Here is a 13279-nt window from a genome sequence, read left to right on the forward strand (position 1 = left end):
TATATATATATATATACATATATATATATATGTGTGCGTGTGTGTATTCATTCATTCATTCCAGTTCCCTGACAAGGGAACACGATGCTGCATTGTGTTGCCATACTTCAGGCATGCCTGTGCATCCTCCTTAAGACAATTCAAAGATGATGACGTTTTACGGACGCCCTATTATAGTATGCCAGTGCACATAGTGACATCATATGAGTATGGTACTGAATCAAGATGGGCGTGTACCCATATATGCTTCAGAAACCAGTTACACTGAAGGCATTCCCATAGCGTCAATATCATGATGAAGCATCTGGTTCCTTTCTCAGGAAATACATAACAGTGATACAGACTTTGTCTTGGCCTGATTTTGTTTAAAATGACATTACACAAGTTCTTCAGTTTCGTTTTGAGTATACTGAGAGCTTTAAAAGCTTTGTGAAACTAACTTAAAACAACGTAGTGCAGTATTTCTCATATATGGGTGTCTCAATAAATCATTCAAAATGTATAAAATATCTGATTAGAATATTATGCCAAATAAGTAAAGTATATTTTAACATATATTCATAAGCTATAAGCTATAGTAATGTAGCTAAATTTTAGTTATTAATGTTATTGAAATAACTGTTATTGAACTATTGCAACTAAACTGGAAGTGATCTGTGTCATCTAGAGCAGACATATTGAAATGTGCACAGAAAAATCAAAACAGAAAAAAGAAAGAGTCCCAGGTATGATGGGATGCATTATGGACAGATTCATGGGAGGGACACAGTGGGCAGGTGGTGGAGGGGAGAGGTGGGGTATGTGTTTGTGTGGTTATATGAGTGAGTGGGTGTGTGGTGTGTGGGGTTGGTTAGAGGCAGTTGCTGTCAGACCCCTGCTCGCTACGAGACCCCCTACAGCAACCCTGCCATCGCACAATCTATTTTTACATCCTCACAGGCAGCATGTAATTACACTGAAGCTGCAGGCACCATAAGGCCCCACAAACATCACACTCCTCTCATTCTCTCCTCGCCAATGTTGCCATGTAATCGCTCCATATTGTTCCTGACCTGCAGTGCTGCCTCAGCCTCTTCCAGAGCAGGCCTTGCTGCCTCCAACTTCTCTTCAGCAATGGCCTTGTCTGCAGAGATGCTGTCCACTATGGCCTGCGCTTTATCTTTGACCTTCTGAACTTCGACTTTGACCTTTTCAGCAGCCTGAGCCTTCACAGTCACCTCCTTCAACACCTGAAACAAAAATGAGAACAAATGGAAACACTAAAATCAATGCTGTAATACCTGTAGCATTTCATGCTATAATTCAGACTCTGGGGCTGTTAATTTGTCATCCTAATGTTTCAGAGCACAGTATTGATCTTTAGTTAGCCTGTGACTGGGAGGCAGTTCTTTCACTGAATGGTTACTTTCAAGCTTTATGCAGCATGACGGATTTCATTTAGAACAGAATAGAACGTAGTAGAATGACTACAATACCATACAACTTTAAAGTCATAAAGAAACAGAAGTATCAACAGATATTTTCTTCTGTATTGTGATGTACATCAGAGTGTAACAAAATATTGAAAAAGAAAAACTCCAGGGTGGGGACTTGGTTCTATGCATCAGTTGTTGATTGGATTTTGAGATGGGTGGGTGTTGCACTCAAATGTGGCGGTAGATGAACGCAAGCTTGCAGAGCTGTGGTTTAAAGGGGTCATGAACTGAGAAATCTAAATTCCCTTGATCTTTTGACATATAAGAGGTCATCGTAAAACATCGTATATGATGTTTATAAAACATCCTTATAAAAATTATATCATAACATCCTTATAAAAACATCCTGTAAGTTTCAGAACTCAAAACTTTCTCATAAAAAATATATTGAAGCCAATCTGCCAAAATGACAGTTTGTGGAATGTGCCGCTCTATGACATAACAGAGTGGGTAAACCCCGCCTCCGCAGAAGAAGATCAATGACTGCTTCTACAGCACTGCCTGTTTAGCTCCGCCCACTGATTCGCAAATGTAGTGTAAATAACGAGAGAAACAAACGCAGGTTTACACAGAAACCAGACGATAAAGATGGCTCAGAAGACAACAAGACACTGTGCATAGCCAAATTGTGGACAAACACCGTCTCTGCATAACCTTCCATCAGATCCCAACATTAGGAAAGAATGGATTAGCTTTATCTTTAATGAAGTTCCAGACCGCGTCTATAAAAGGTTGTTCACTTCATTTCACCGTGGATTCGTTTACAAACAAGACACAATTCGATGCGCGATTTTCTGAAAGACTGAAATTAAAAGACAATTCAGTACCGACTCTATTGGATCCGACAGTACGCACCACACAAGTGTGAGTAACTGTTTTTATTACCTGGTCACAATTGCTTTGTCTGTTATTACAGATCGTTTTTAACCCATATCACAGCAGGGTCCATCTGTGAAGGATGTCGGCTGTCAAACATTCATGCAGATTTTTAAATATGCAAAACTGTTAGCCAATCATAGCGGAGGGCGTTAACTTCCGAGTCTACAATCTGCCACGCCTATTCATACAGAGCGTTCTGATGAGAGGGGGGTCAAAACAGGACAGAAAATAGCCTATTACTGCTAAAATATTATGTTTTTTATTTAAAAATCTTGATAACATCATAAGTGGACCTCTGAGAACAGTACAACATAATAAAAAAAGGCAGTTCATGACCCCTTTAAGTGGTCTAATTGGACAAAGTCCTGCATATGTCACCAGGAAGAAGCCTGTTATTTTCAATGGAAGGTCCAATTATGACATTTTAATTAAAATTACAAAATCAAAATATTTTAAAGAAATTAAACCTATGCACTGATGAATTGTTCACAATAAAATGTATAACATGCATTTAGAAAATAGAGTGCATTTTTTTTATTTTATTTGCTGACTATAAAGACAACACAAGCACAATCCCCATGGAAAACTATCTTCTGAGCCTGACTAATGAGAGACTACTCGTATATCATCTGGAGAGAAGGGCAGCAATTAACACAGATCATCTTTAATAGATCATCAATGGCAGTTTTTACAAGGTGAGAAATCTGTGATTGTATCAGTTCTGACAAGTTACTGCAATAATTTGTGATGCAGATCTGATTGAATTCTGTAAGACTGCCAGAAACACTTAAACAACTAGGGCCATTGATTGTTAAAAATAATAATAATAAATAAAATAAAATAAAAGTGCATCAACATCTTGTGCCAAGAGAGCCATGTTTTTAAAGAGTATTTCAAATTAAAAACAGTTCAACTTCAACATGCTTGGAAACCCCCTGGTTTGGCGAGGCCTATTGCCTGCAGTATCAGCAGCTGAGTTGACTGTGGAGATTTTTAAAAATAAATTAATCTAAATGAATAAATCAAATTAACAGCCTTCAAAATGGCATGTTCTAATTGCCTTGGAAAGGGAAAAAAATGTCGCTTCCCATAAGGCATATAAATATTTTCCCAACAGAATGTACTTTTTTGACAGAAAAAAAGTCAAAATAAAGTGAAATTTTACTTTTACTAGCAATACATCTCATTTGAGATTAGATTTCCAAAAGCTATGACCACAACCCACTGGGCATCCAGTGTCAGGATGCTGGTTTGATAGTGTCATGATCTTCCCCTGTCTTGTGTTTAGACTTTTGTGTTACTTCCTGTCTAGAGTGTTTTTTGTAGTCAACTTGTAGTCCTATTGTTTCATTGGTTGTCTTGATTCCTTTCCCAGGTGTGTCTTGTTACCTTGTTATCCTGTTTGCGTCTCTGTGTATAAATACCCCAGTGATTCAGTAAGTCTTTGTCAGTTGTTGAATGTCTGTGATGGTTGCTCCCTGCCCTTGTCTGAGTTCCTTGTTTTACCCATGTTGGATTACTTGTTGTTTCCTGAATTTTTATTAAACTCCTGCACGTAGATCCTCACCTCTGTTTGCCTCATCTCGTCTCTGCAACGTTACAGAACAACAGACCACATTATGGATCTAGCAGGAGTTTTTTGCGACCCCATAAGTGTGCTCTGCTCCATTTTTCAGAATGGCCGACCCATTGAATGCTATGTGGAGGTCGCCGTGATTTTGCCAAGTAAGACATGTTCCTGGATCAACATCATTTGCTGATCCTGGATCAACATCATTTGTTGATCCTGGATCAACATAACTGTCCAAAAATATAGACTTAAGCAACATTTTGTACTTGGTGACATCACGGTCACCGCTATGTGGAGGAGTTCCTTTTGTATAGCCACCTTATGCCTGGTGATGAGGCTATGGTAAAAGACTGTTTCTGGAGTGGACTTGATCCAAACATTAGATTTATTGAATTTGTCCTGCAGTTTTGTGAATCCCCCTTTACAGTAGGGGAGGTTGAGAGGGACGCTACCCCTAAACCAACGCTCTCAAGCCATTCTGTCCCAGAAGTAATCCCCATGTCTACAGAACTTCCTATATGGGGGAGCCAATGGCAGCCGCCGAAGGATCTCCAGAGGTGCCTGTTGAGGCTGCAGAACCTCCAAAGGCGGCGGAGCTTGCTTCAGCTCCTTGCGTGGTGGTGGCGCCCAGTTATGAACTCTCTGTCTGTTCTGTTATAGCCAAGGAGGCTGTTTATGAACTCTCTTGCCTGCAAAGCCACAGCCAAGGAGGTCGTTTATGAACTCTCTGTGTTTCCTATCCCTGAACTGTTTTCTAAAAAGGGCCCACCCAGCCTCCCACTCCCTCCCCCTCTGTCTCTGCCAGCTAGCCCCTCAGCTCTGTCTCCTCTGTTCCCTTTCTATTCCTCAGCTCCACCTCTGTGGGAAGTATGCTGTGTGGACTCGCTGCGGGACTTCCAGTCTCCAGCTACATCATGGTTGGGGGATCCCTGGTCTTTGCCTTCAGCCTCCGAGACCCGGACTCCACTTCAGCCCTTCGACCCATTGGCTCCACCTTGGCTCCTGGCTCCCTCGTCTCCACCATGGCCGTCAGCCCACCAGCTCCGCCGGTCCCTCCGGCTCCGCCTTGGTCGGTCGTCCACCTGCCTACGCTTTGGGACTACACTCCTCCTGCTACGCCTCGTTCCTTCATACCTCTGGCTCCGTTGGACTCCTCCCTCCCCTCAGCTCCACCTTGGTCCTCTGTTGCTCCGGCTCCACCGCGGTCTTCCGGATCCTCACTTGCGCCTCAGTCGCCTCAGCCGTCACCTCTGCCATGGCCCTCCGGATCCTCAGTGTCGCCTTGGCTCTGCGGCTCTCCGTCTCTGCCCTGGGCTCCTCTTCCAACAGCTCCGTCTCCGTCAGTCGGGTCAGATAAACACAGCCCTTCTTCCATCATGGCTCCTCCCTCCATCGACTACACCGTGGGCCTCCATCATTGCTGCGGTCTGGACTCCGCCCTGGTCATCCACTCCTCCGTGGGGGTCTTCGATACAGCTGTGTTTGTGTTTTGTCTCTTTGTTTATTTGGGGCACATGACTGTTGTGTTTGTCTGACCATGTGTTTTGGTGTATGGTTTTTATGTTCTGTTGTGTTTAGCCATGTGATTAACTGGTAGTTGTTGGCCAGCCCTCTTCCTATCTTGTCAGTTCATTATCATCCTCACCTGTTACCACTCCACACCTGTTAGTTTCCTTTCATATTTCCCTTTATACTGCCAATTTTTTATTTTATTATTTTTTTTGTGTGTGTGCCGAGTCTTGAGCTAGATCGTGTATTTACATTTAGTCATTCATGTCTTGCTCTCTAATCTTGTCTACAATAGTTGTCTTATTTTTTCCCATTTTAATAATTGCTTTGATAGGGTGTAGGGTGTTTTTTACGGAGCTCCCACTTGCATAACCAGTTTACATTTTTATTTTTCCTTTTTCTTTTTTTTCTTTTACCTCAACATCCCTCTTTCAGATTCATATTTATTTTTTTCTCCTCTTTATTTGAACTCTTTCTTTCTGGAGGTTCACATTCAGTTTCAGTTTAGTCTTGTTTTTTTTTTTTTTGTTGTTTTTTTTCCAGCTTCCCCACCTTCCTGGCTGCTGGGCTGTCTTCGTCATCCCACCATTTATTTCCCCCGCTGCCATATCCCTCTCCTCTTCTCCCCGCCTCACCTGCCACCACTGCCAGCTGCTCCTCTGCCTCAACCGTCATTCCTATCCTCCTGTGCAGACTGCTCTCCCTTTAATGGCTGTCTGGACTTGATCTTGTCTAGCCCTTGTTTTTCTGTGTTAAATATTATTTTACCCTGCAACTTGAATCCTCCTCTCTCTGGAGCCCTGACATCCAACAGCAGGAACACCTACAAACAACCAACAGTACAGCGACCTGGTGTCACTGAGCGTGAAAATTGCTGTCAGAATGAACTGTTTAAAAAGTCTGTGAAAAAAAACCATCTAGTGCAAAGAGGGCAATTTCGGACCTGTTCTGCAGTGTTTAATTCCATCCCTAATCAAACACACCTGCTTGTTATAACTTCAAGCAATCCTGAAGACTTTGTTTGGATTTTTCATGTGTGTTTGATTATGGATGGAGCTAAACTCTGCAGGACAGTGGTGCTCCAGGAGAAGAGCTGCACATCTCTGCTCTAGTGTAACCTGAAGCAGAGGCTATCCACTTGTCTTCAAGGTGAGCATGCTGTCAGTCTGCACAAGCTGACCTGCACAATATGTTGGACGTTAATAACTACAGGCCTGTAGTCTGTTATTTATTTTAAGGACAAATATCTTTTGACTCGTTTTGCCCCCAGGACACAAACATGTTGATCTCTGAGTAATAATCCTTTGTATTCCTGTCCATGTACAATAAACCAAGAACTTCAATATGGCCTGGAAATTTCATTTCTGGGATGATGACTCAAGCAATCAATCGTGTATAGAATGAAGTGGACAGAGGAGCTGACACACTCCTGAGGGGCCTCTGTTAAAATTGACCAGGACTTTGAGAGAGTTTTGTTGACCTTTACCAGCTAACTATGGTTAGAAGTAATAAATAACATTTTGAAATAATCAGAATTGAAAGTTATGTCGGGAGGTACACAATCATTAACAAAACATTTACCATATCAGCCTTCTCATTGGCTATTTGAAGTTCTTTCTCCTTCACCTCCAGTTCTTTGCTGAGGGCAGCAACAGACTCAGAGGCCTCCTTGAGTTTCTGGAGGCCGGTGTTCATCCTAATGAAACAATACACTTGGAAATGAAAGTCTACAACACATTCCAGACTCCGTAATAAATTTTTTACAGAAAATCAGGGGCGAATCCACTAAGAATGTGCCTGCTGATAGTGCTGTTTATTTGCATGGACTAACTGAATTATGCAAATTAGGTAACAATACAAATGCACCCACAAATGTCCATGCACAGTGCAATTTCAGATATTGTTGTAGGCTGTGGAGGATGCAGAATATTACTGCAATCTGGCATACTTTGAGTAGATTTTACTGTATCATGCCACAGCATCCAATCTACCATCTTATTTCCTTTGGTCAGTAATACTACAGTAATTATGCCAGGCAAATAATGTCTGGTTTTTGCATAAGGCAGAATCTGTAGTTTAATTTACATAGAAAGGTGACATGTTTGGACAAAAGGGATTGACAATGACTTTATTCAAATACACAGCGCAGCACTATTTCAACACTAGGTTTATAACCTGTTTAACCTGGTTATAAATTTTTTTTTCTTGCACAAATACAATGCACAAAAGTGGCACATCACTTTAGTGAATTCACCCTTCAAAGTCAGGACATTATACTATATTAATTTAAGCTCTCATCATTCTATTTCTGATTATACTGACCTGTCAGCGAGAGTCTGAACCTCTAAGTGCTTTTCTTTGTAGATGGTCTTGTAGTCATGGATGAATGACAGGTAGGATTTGGGTGTGACGTGTGTGGAACGGCGGTACCTCTGAAAATAATCTGCACACTTTTCTGCCACCCCATCCTGAAAAGAGCCCATGCACTGAACCACTTCCCCCTTTACCTCGGGAGTGCAGTCTATGTCATACGTGGACAGGAAGTGTTCTGACACTAACAAAAAACAAATTAAAAGCATGTTTTTCCTATTTCTCTGCACAATATGTATATATACTGTTTATCTAGCAATAGCTACAATCACATTCATTTTGCTACGACTGGTTGCTGATGCTTTTCTTGATTGTCTTTGAATATGTTTAAATTATTGTTCCATTCTCAGCTACATTAACCCTCATGTTCTAACAGAGCAGAAGATATGTTCTCTAAAACGTGACTGATTTAAATGGTTTGTGGATCATTTTGTGTCATTCCTAAATTACTTGTTTTCTGCATCAAACTGTACAGGCACACAAATGTACTCTGACAATAATTCATGATGGCTATTTTCGGAATAGACAATTAGCATTATAAGACATTGGTTTGAGTGCTGATTTTAACAGGTAAATCTGGTCTGCAATTTGGCCGGTTATACATTGTTTATAGATGCTGGGTCTCTGGAATTAATTGTTTTTTCATTCCACAAGCAGCATACAAATCCCAAAATGGGGTCAAATGGGGCCAAAACCATTTGAAACAGCAGTAAAATATTGCCACTCTGTCAAACCAATCATTGTATGCTCCATTCTAGTTTTGTTTGATCCAGAACACAAATTTCAGTAAATGCACTCGCTCAAAAATGTGCTGTATCCCTTCTTAGACATGATATATTTTATTTACCGGTATTAAGGCATTAGAATCACTGCCAGATTTTAGGGTTCCCCTTGGGTATATTGAACCTTAATGGATCTGACATTTCAAATTACTGACCTGCGATCAGAGCATCTTTGGGCCAGTGACTAAACCAGTCCATGGTGCATCCTGAAATGAGAGCAGGAAACTTCAAAGCTCGATTACGGAACCTCTCCCCGACTGGAGAGAAGCACAGAACCACGTGAAGGTTCTGCCTCACTCTGCTCATAAAATACTCATGTAGGTTTTCATTTGTGGGTGGACGCCGTGGAAACTCTCGCTTCATGACTGGAATGAGGTCACTGATAATCTCGTCGATCTCATCTCGAGCAAACAGATTGGACACCTGTGGCAGAGAAATATTTCCCAGCTCATTAGATTAAACCTGGTTTCTCTGGGAATTTACGACAAATGTACAATATAGACATAATGACACACCTGAGGGAATAAATTTACTCCTTCAAAGGAAGGGAGAAGACATTTGAATGTTCTTAGTCATTCTCTGAATCACTTAAGGGATAGTTCCCCCAAAAATACAAAGTCTGTTATCATTTATTCATACTCATGTCTTTCCAAACCTGCATGACTTTCTTTCGTGGCCCACAAAAGAAAAACCTTCTTAAGACTGTGCTCTTTTACATACAATGAAAATATGTGATTCACTATATTTGAAAATGTGTCAAACTAAAAAAGATTTAATTCAATTTTGGTTTGTTCTTCACTCAATTCTATCATATGGCATCAGAAGACTTGGAATACAGCCCATGAGTCATATGATTTTATGGCACCTTGGTAGCCCCTGGTTATGGTAGAGCAATGCATGACAAAGAACAGTCTGAACAGTTTCTTCAAAACACCTCCTTTTATGTTCCACAGAAGAAAGAATGTATTATGGATTTGGAATGACATGAGGCTGAATAAAGTGTTGCAGAATTTTCATTATTTAGTGAATCATTCCTTTGAGGTGATCATATTCATTGGGTATTAATTTATTGAAATGAACAGATCACCTTAAATTAATTCTCTCTTATCCCTTTCAAGCTTTTGGGGTACATTAGAGTTGGGATCTTTCAAACGGTGATAAGTATTTACTTGAGTTTATCACTTTTGAGAATGTTCCAAGGAGTAATTTGTGTGCATCAGTGGAAGTTTTTTGACTTGTTAACATGGTCAGCGTCACAAGTTTGCTTATTTGATTTAGAGACCTAGAAATAGTGCATATCTTATATCTTATTTCTTTTTTTAGTTAAGACCATATTATTTCTTCATTCTAAATGGTCAGAAACAATAAAACATTGCTTATTTCCATGTTTTAAATTACATTTGGAATCCCAGATTTTCAATGTGGTCTGATACTGCTGGGCCCCACTGTATAAGATAATGCTAATATATTAGATTATGATACAACAGTCTGTCAGGAGACAAAATGCTCTCAGAAGGACTACAAATGCATTAGTGCATGACTGGAACAAGGAACATATTTATGGAACTGGAACATATTTCACTTAACTTTGGCTCCTGCTGCACGACAGAGTACAACACTCTCAGTCTCACAAAAATAAAGCAATTACCATGATATAAAAATGCTGGAGTCTGTCTCGTCATGTCCCTTAAAGAATTATCTTGCTGTTCTGCTCTCTTTTCAGTATCTTGGATAATAACTTGCACTAAACTCCATTTGTTAATGCCTCTGTCTTCCACACTGACACACCAGTCTTGCCTTATCGGTTTCCCAAATAAACCCTGAGATCCTCAGTATAACTGAGGGCTTGTGTGCTTCATTAATTTTCTTGAGCAGGGCCATCTCTCCCTGGGCCCTCGAGTGCTCTTCTCCTGTGCAGTCGATTCTCTTTATGTACTTAGCATGATTAATGAAATAACCTTCACCAAACCCGGCTGACCAAAAACCTTTCTAAGACTTTATGACAACTTCAAAAACACCAAGAGGTACACCCTGCGGTTTTAATGATGACCAATTATTCTCTAACCCTTTTATTTATTCAGTGATGGTGAGTAAGACACATTGGAACATAGTGCTAATTAAACACATTTAGTCATTTGTAAATCTTTTTATTATTCCTGGTACTTATTCTGTGACTGGTTTCCCTGTGGCTACCCACTCACTCTCTCCCTCTTTCTTATAGGCCCACATGGAATCTTTCCCCACAGATCTCTGCAGATTTGCATAGAATTTGCCTTTCACAACATATACGCCTTGCATTTTTGTTTATTAAATATTATGCAAATTTTACTCTTTTTATACCATAATAATATTAATCACATCTTAACCATGTTTTAATTAATTTTTAAGGAAAATAATTCCTTTTTTAAAAGAATATCACATAAAACTGACTTTTCTTTTCTGTTTTTAAATAAAAGTTTTACCTCTAAAACAAAGAAAAAAAGGAAAAGAAAAAAACTAAAGCAAAGCTCCCTCCCCAGTCCCCACTGCCATTTATAACTCATTCAAAAATCATCATGATAGTAATCACCTATGAGCACACTGAAGTTAACATAAACAGTGTTTGCAAAGTAAATGTTCCATATCAAAATGGAGCCAGATGTGAATGTCAGTTTGCAGTGTATTGTGCTGATTGAATTCTTGAATGGAGCAAAAACAGGCTAATTAATTGTAGGAAATCTGTAAAAATTATTGTAAACTAAATTATGATTGTTTTTGGTGCAATAAACCTCAACATGATTCAGAAAGGAGATTTAGGAAAGAAAAAATAAAATGCTACAAAATGACAGAATTTGGCCTCTGTCTCAATCAACTTAAAAAAAACAAACAAACAAACAAATAAATAAATAAAATTATTTATCAAAATTATTAAATTATTTTAGTTTATGATTAAGCTTAGTCAGGGCACAATAATTCTTAGCTTTCTGTTGAAACAAAAATCTGTTATATATATATGATTATAATTAATGAAATCATAAAATATGAATACAATTAATTATTTTTAAAGAAAAACAATATAAAACATTTACTTGTTTTCATGTCATGTGACCAATAAACAAACAACAAAGCACCATGAACATGCAAATGTGTTGTTAAAAAAATCAAATTAAATGTGTAGTTTTTCTTAAAAAGAATTTATTTCTTTTGTAATTACTGTACATGCATGCTTATTGTATGAATCAAAACTTTTACTTTTACAAACTGGAACTAAATAAAAATCATAATTATTTATCCTTTAATATTGCTATGAAACCTAGCTCATCCTAAGTTTTAGATTCAGTTGTGCACTTCTTGGCTTTCTTCCTGGCCGATAGCTGTGTTCATTTTTCTGAACAAATGAAACAAATTTAAATTCTGTTTTGTATGCATAAATACAATTATTATTACAATTATTATATTACACAGTATATGCATTACTGCAATTCATTTATATTACAGTGTTGCCATATAGCAACATGTTCTCAATTTACTGTCAAACTATGTTGATCTATAAACAAAGTTGATCTATTAGCAAAATATTTAACATACTATAGATGCAGTGTGATATTTAACTTATACTGTAGATGCAACACAATTTGAAATATATTAGGAATGTATAAAAACGTGTTCAATACAGCAATCTGAGAAGCACTTGTGTCTTCTCTGTAAGGATGAGTGTTTTGGGTATAGCAAGAAAGTGAACAAAACTGATAGCTTGCCTTTTTACAACACTGTACCAAACAGAGATGGAATTAGTTGTAAAAAAAAAAAAAAAAAAAGACCACTTGGATGCCGAGAATTGTGAGCAGCTTGTGTTTTGAACACAACAAGGTGAAATCAATCTGTTTTCTATGGGGAATCTCACACACTCTGAGATCAACACCATATTCATTCATATCATTCTAAAATATAAGCAGCATGGAAAACATTCTCCAAATACAAGTTAAATTTCCAAAGGCTTTCCTGCTATCATCACAAATGCAATATAAAGAAAAGTGCTGTGGAATTACAGGTGGCCACAGGCAAAACATTCCACTCCCACCAGAGAAAACGATTCCTATATAAAAAGAATCACTTGACAGATGGCTTCCTGTTTTTTTTTTTTTTTTTTTTTTTTTTTTTTTACAGAATTTAATGATTAACAGATATTCCCACTTTAAATTTTGTCACTGAATTATCAGTTGCATGGGAAGACAGGGGTCTGAATTGAAAATGTCCAGTCTCATTGTCTGAGTCGGACTGCACAGTTGATTGAATATGAGTTCTTTCCCCTTTATAGTCAGCAACAGCAGAGCAAAATTGGAAAGTGAAGACCAGAACACTGTTATGCACAGATACCATCTACTGAAGTACAACTAAACTGCATTACACCAGAGAAACCAAAGCCACCTTTTTATTTATATTACAGTAGAAACATCAATGATAGGGGGAATGGAGAATTTTTTTTTTTACAAATTGGTTCAAACGAGTGCCAATCACATGAAATGTGTCAATTAACCCATGGCTTTGCCCAATCAGTAGTATTGGTATGTATTGATATTATATACAGTGCCTTGCGTAAGTATTTTTTTTACATTTTGTTATGTTGCTGCCTTATGATAAAACTTGTTTAAATTACTTTTTTTCCACATCAATCTACACTCCATACACCATACTGACAAAGCAAAAACAGAATT

General features: G+C 38.6%; 1 protein-coding gene across 1 annotated transcript in view; it reads right to left on the minus strand.

Moving 5' to 3' along the window:
- The window catches only part of LOC107751901 (dynein heavy chain 5, axonemal-like), a 122326-nt gene that overhangs the window by 42403 nt on the left and 66644 nt on the right, over positions 1-13279 (minus strand). The window contains exons 54-58 of the mRNA XM_016567673.1: positions 10550-10574; positions 8741-9008; positions 7756-7987; positions 7015-7129; positions 1053-1229 (exon numbers count right to left, since the gene is read on the minus strand). Of these exons, the coding sequence (XP_016423159.1) occupies positions 1053-1229; positions 7015-7129; positions 7756-7987; positions 8741-9008; positions 10550-10574 (817 nt within the window). The remainder of the gene's footprint in view (positions 1-1052; positions 1230-7014; positions 7130-7755; positions 7988-8740; positions 9009-10549; positions 10575-13279) is intronic.

Source organism: Sinocyclocheilus rhinocerous, unplaced genomic scaffold (genome assembly GCF_001515625.1).
Source record: "Sinocyclocheilus rhinocerous isolate Xijiao unplaced genomic scaffold, SAMN03320098_v1.1 scaffold752, whole genome shotgun sequence".
Classification (NCBI taxonomy): domain Eukaryota; kingdom Metazoa; phylum Chordata; class Actinopteri; order Cypriniformes; family Cyprinidae; genus Sinocyclocheilus; species Sinocyclocheilus rhinocerous.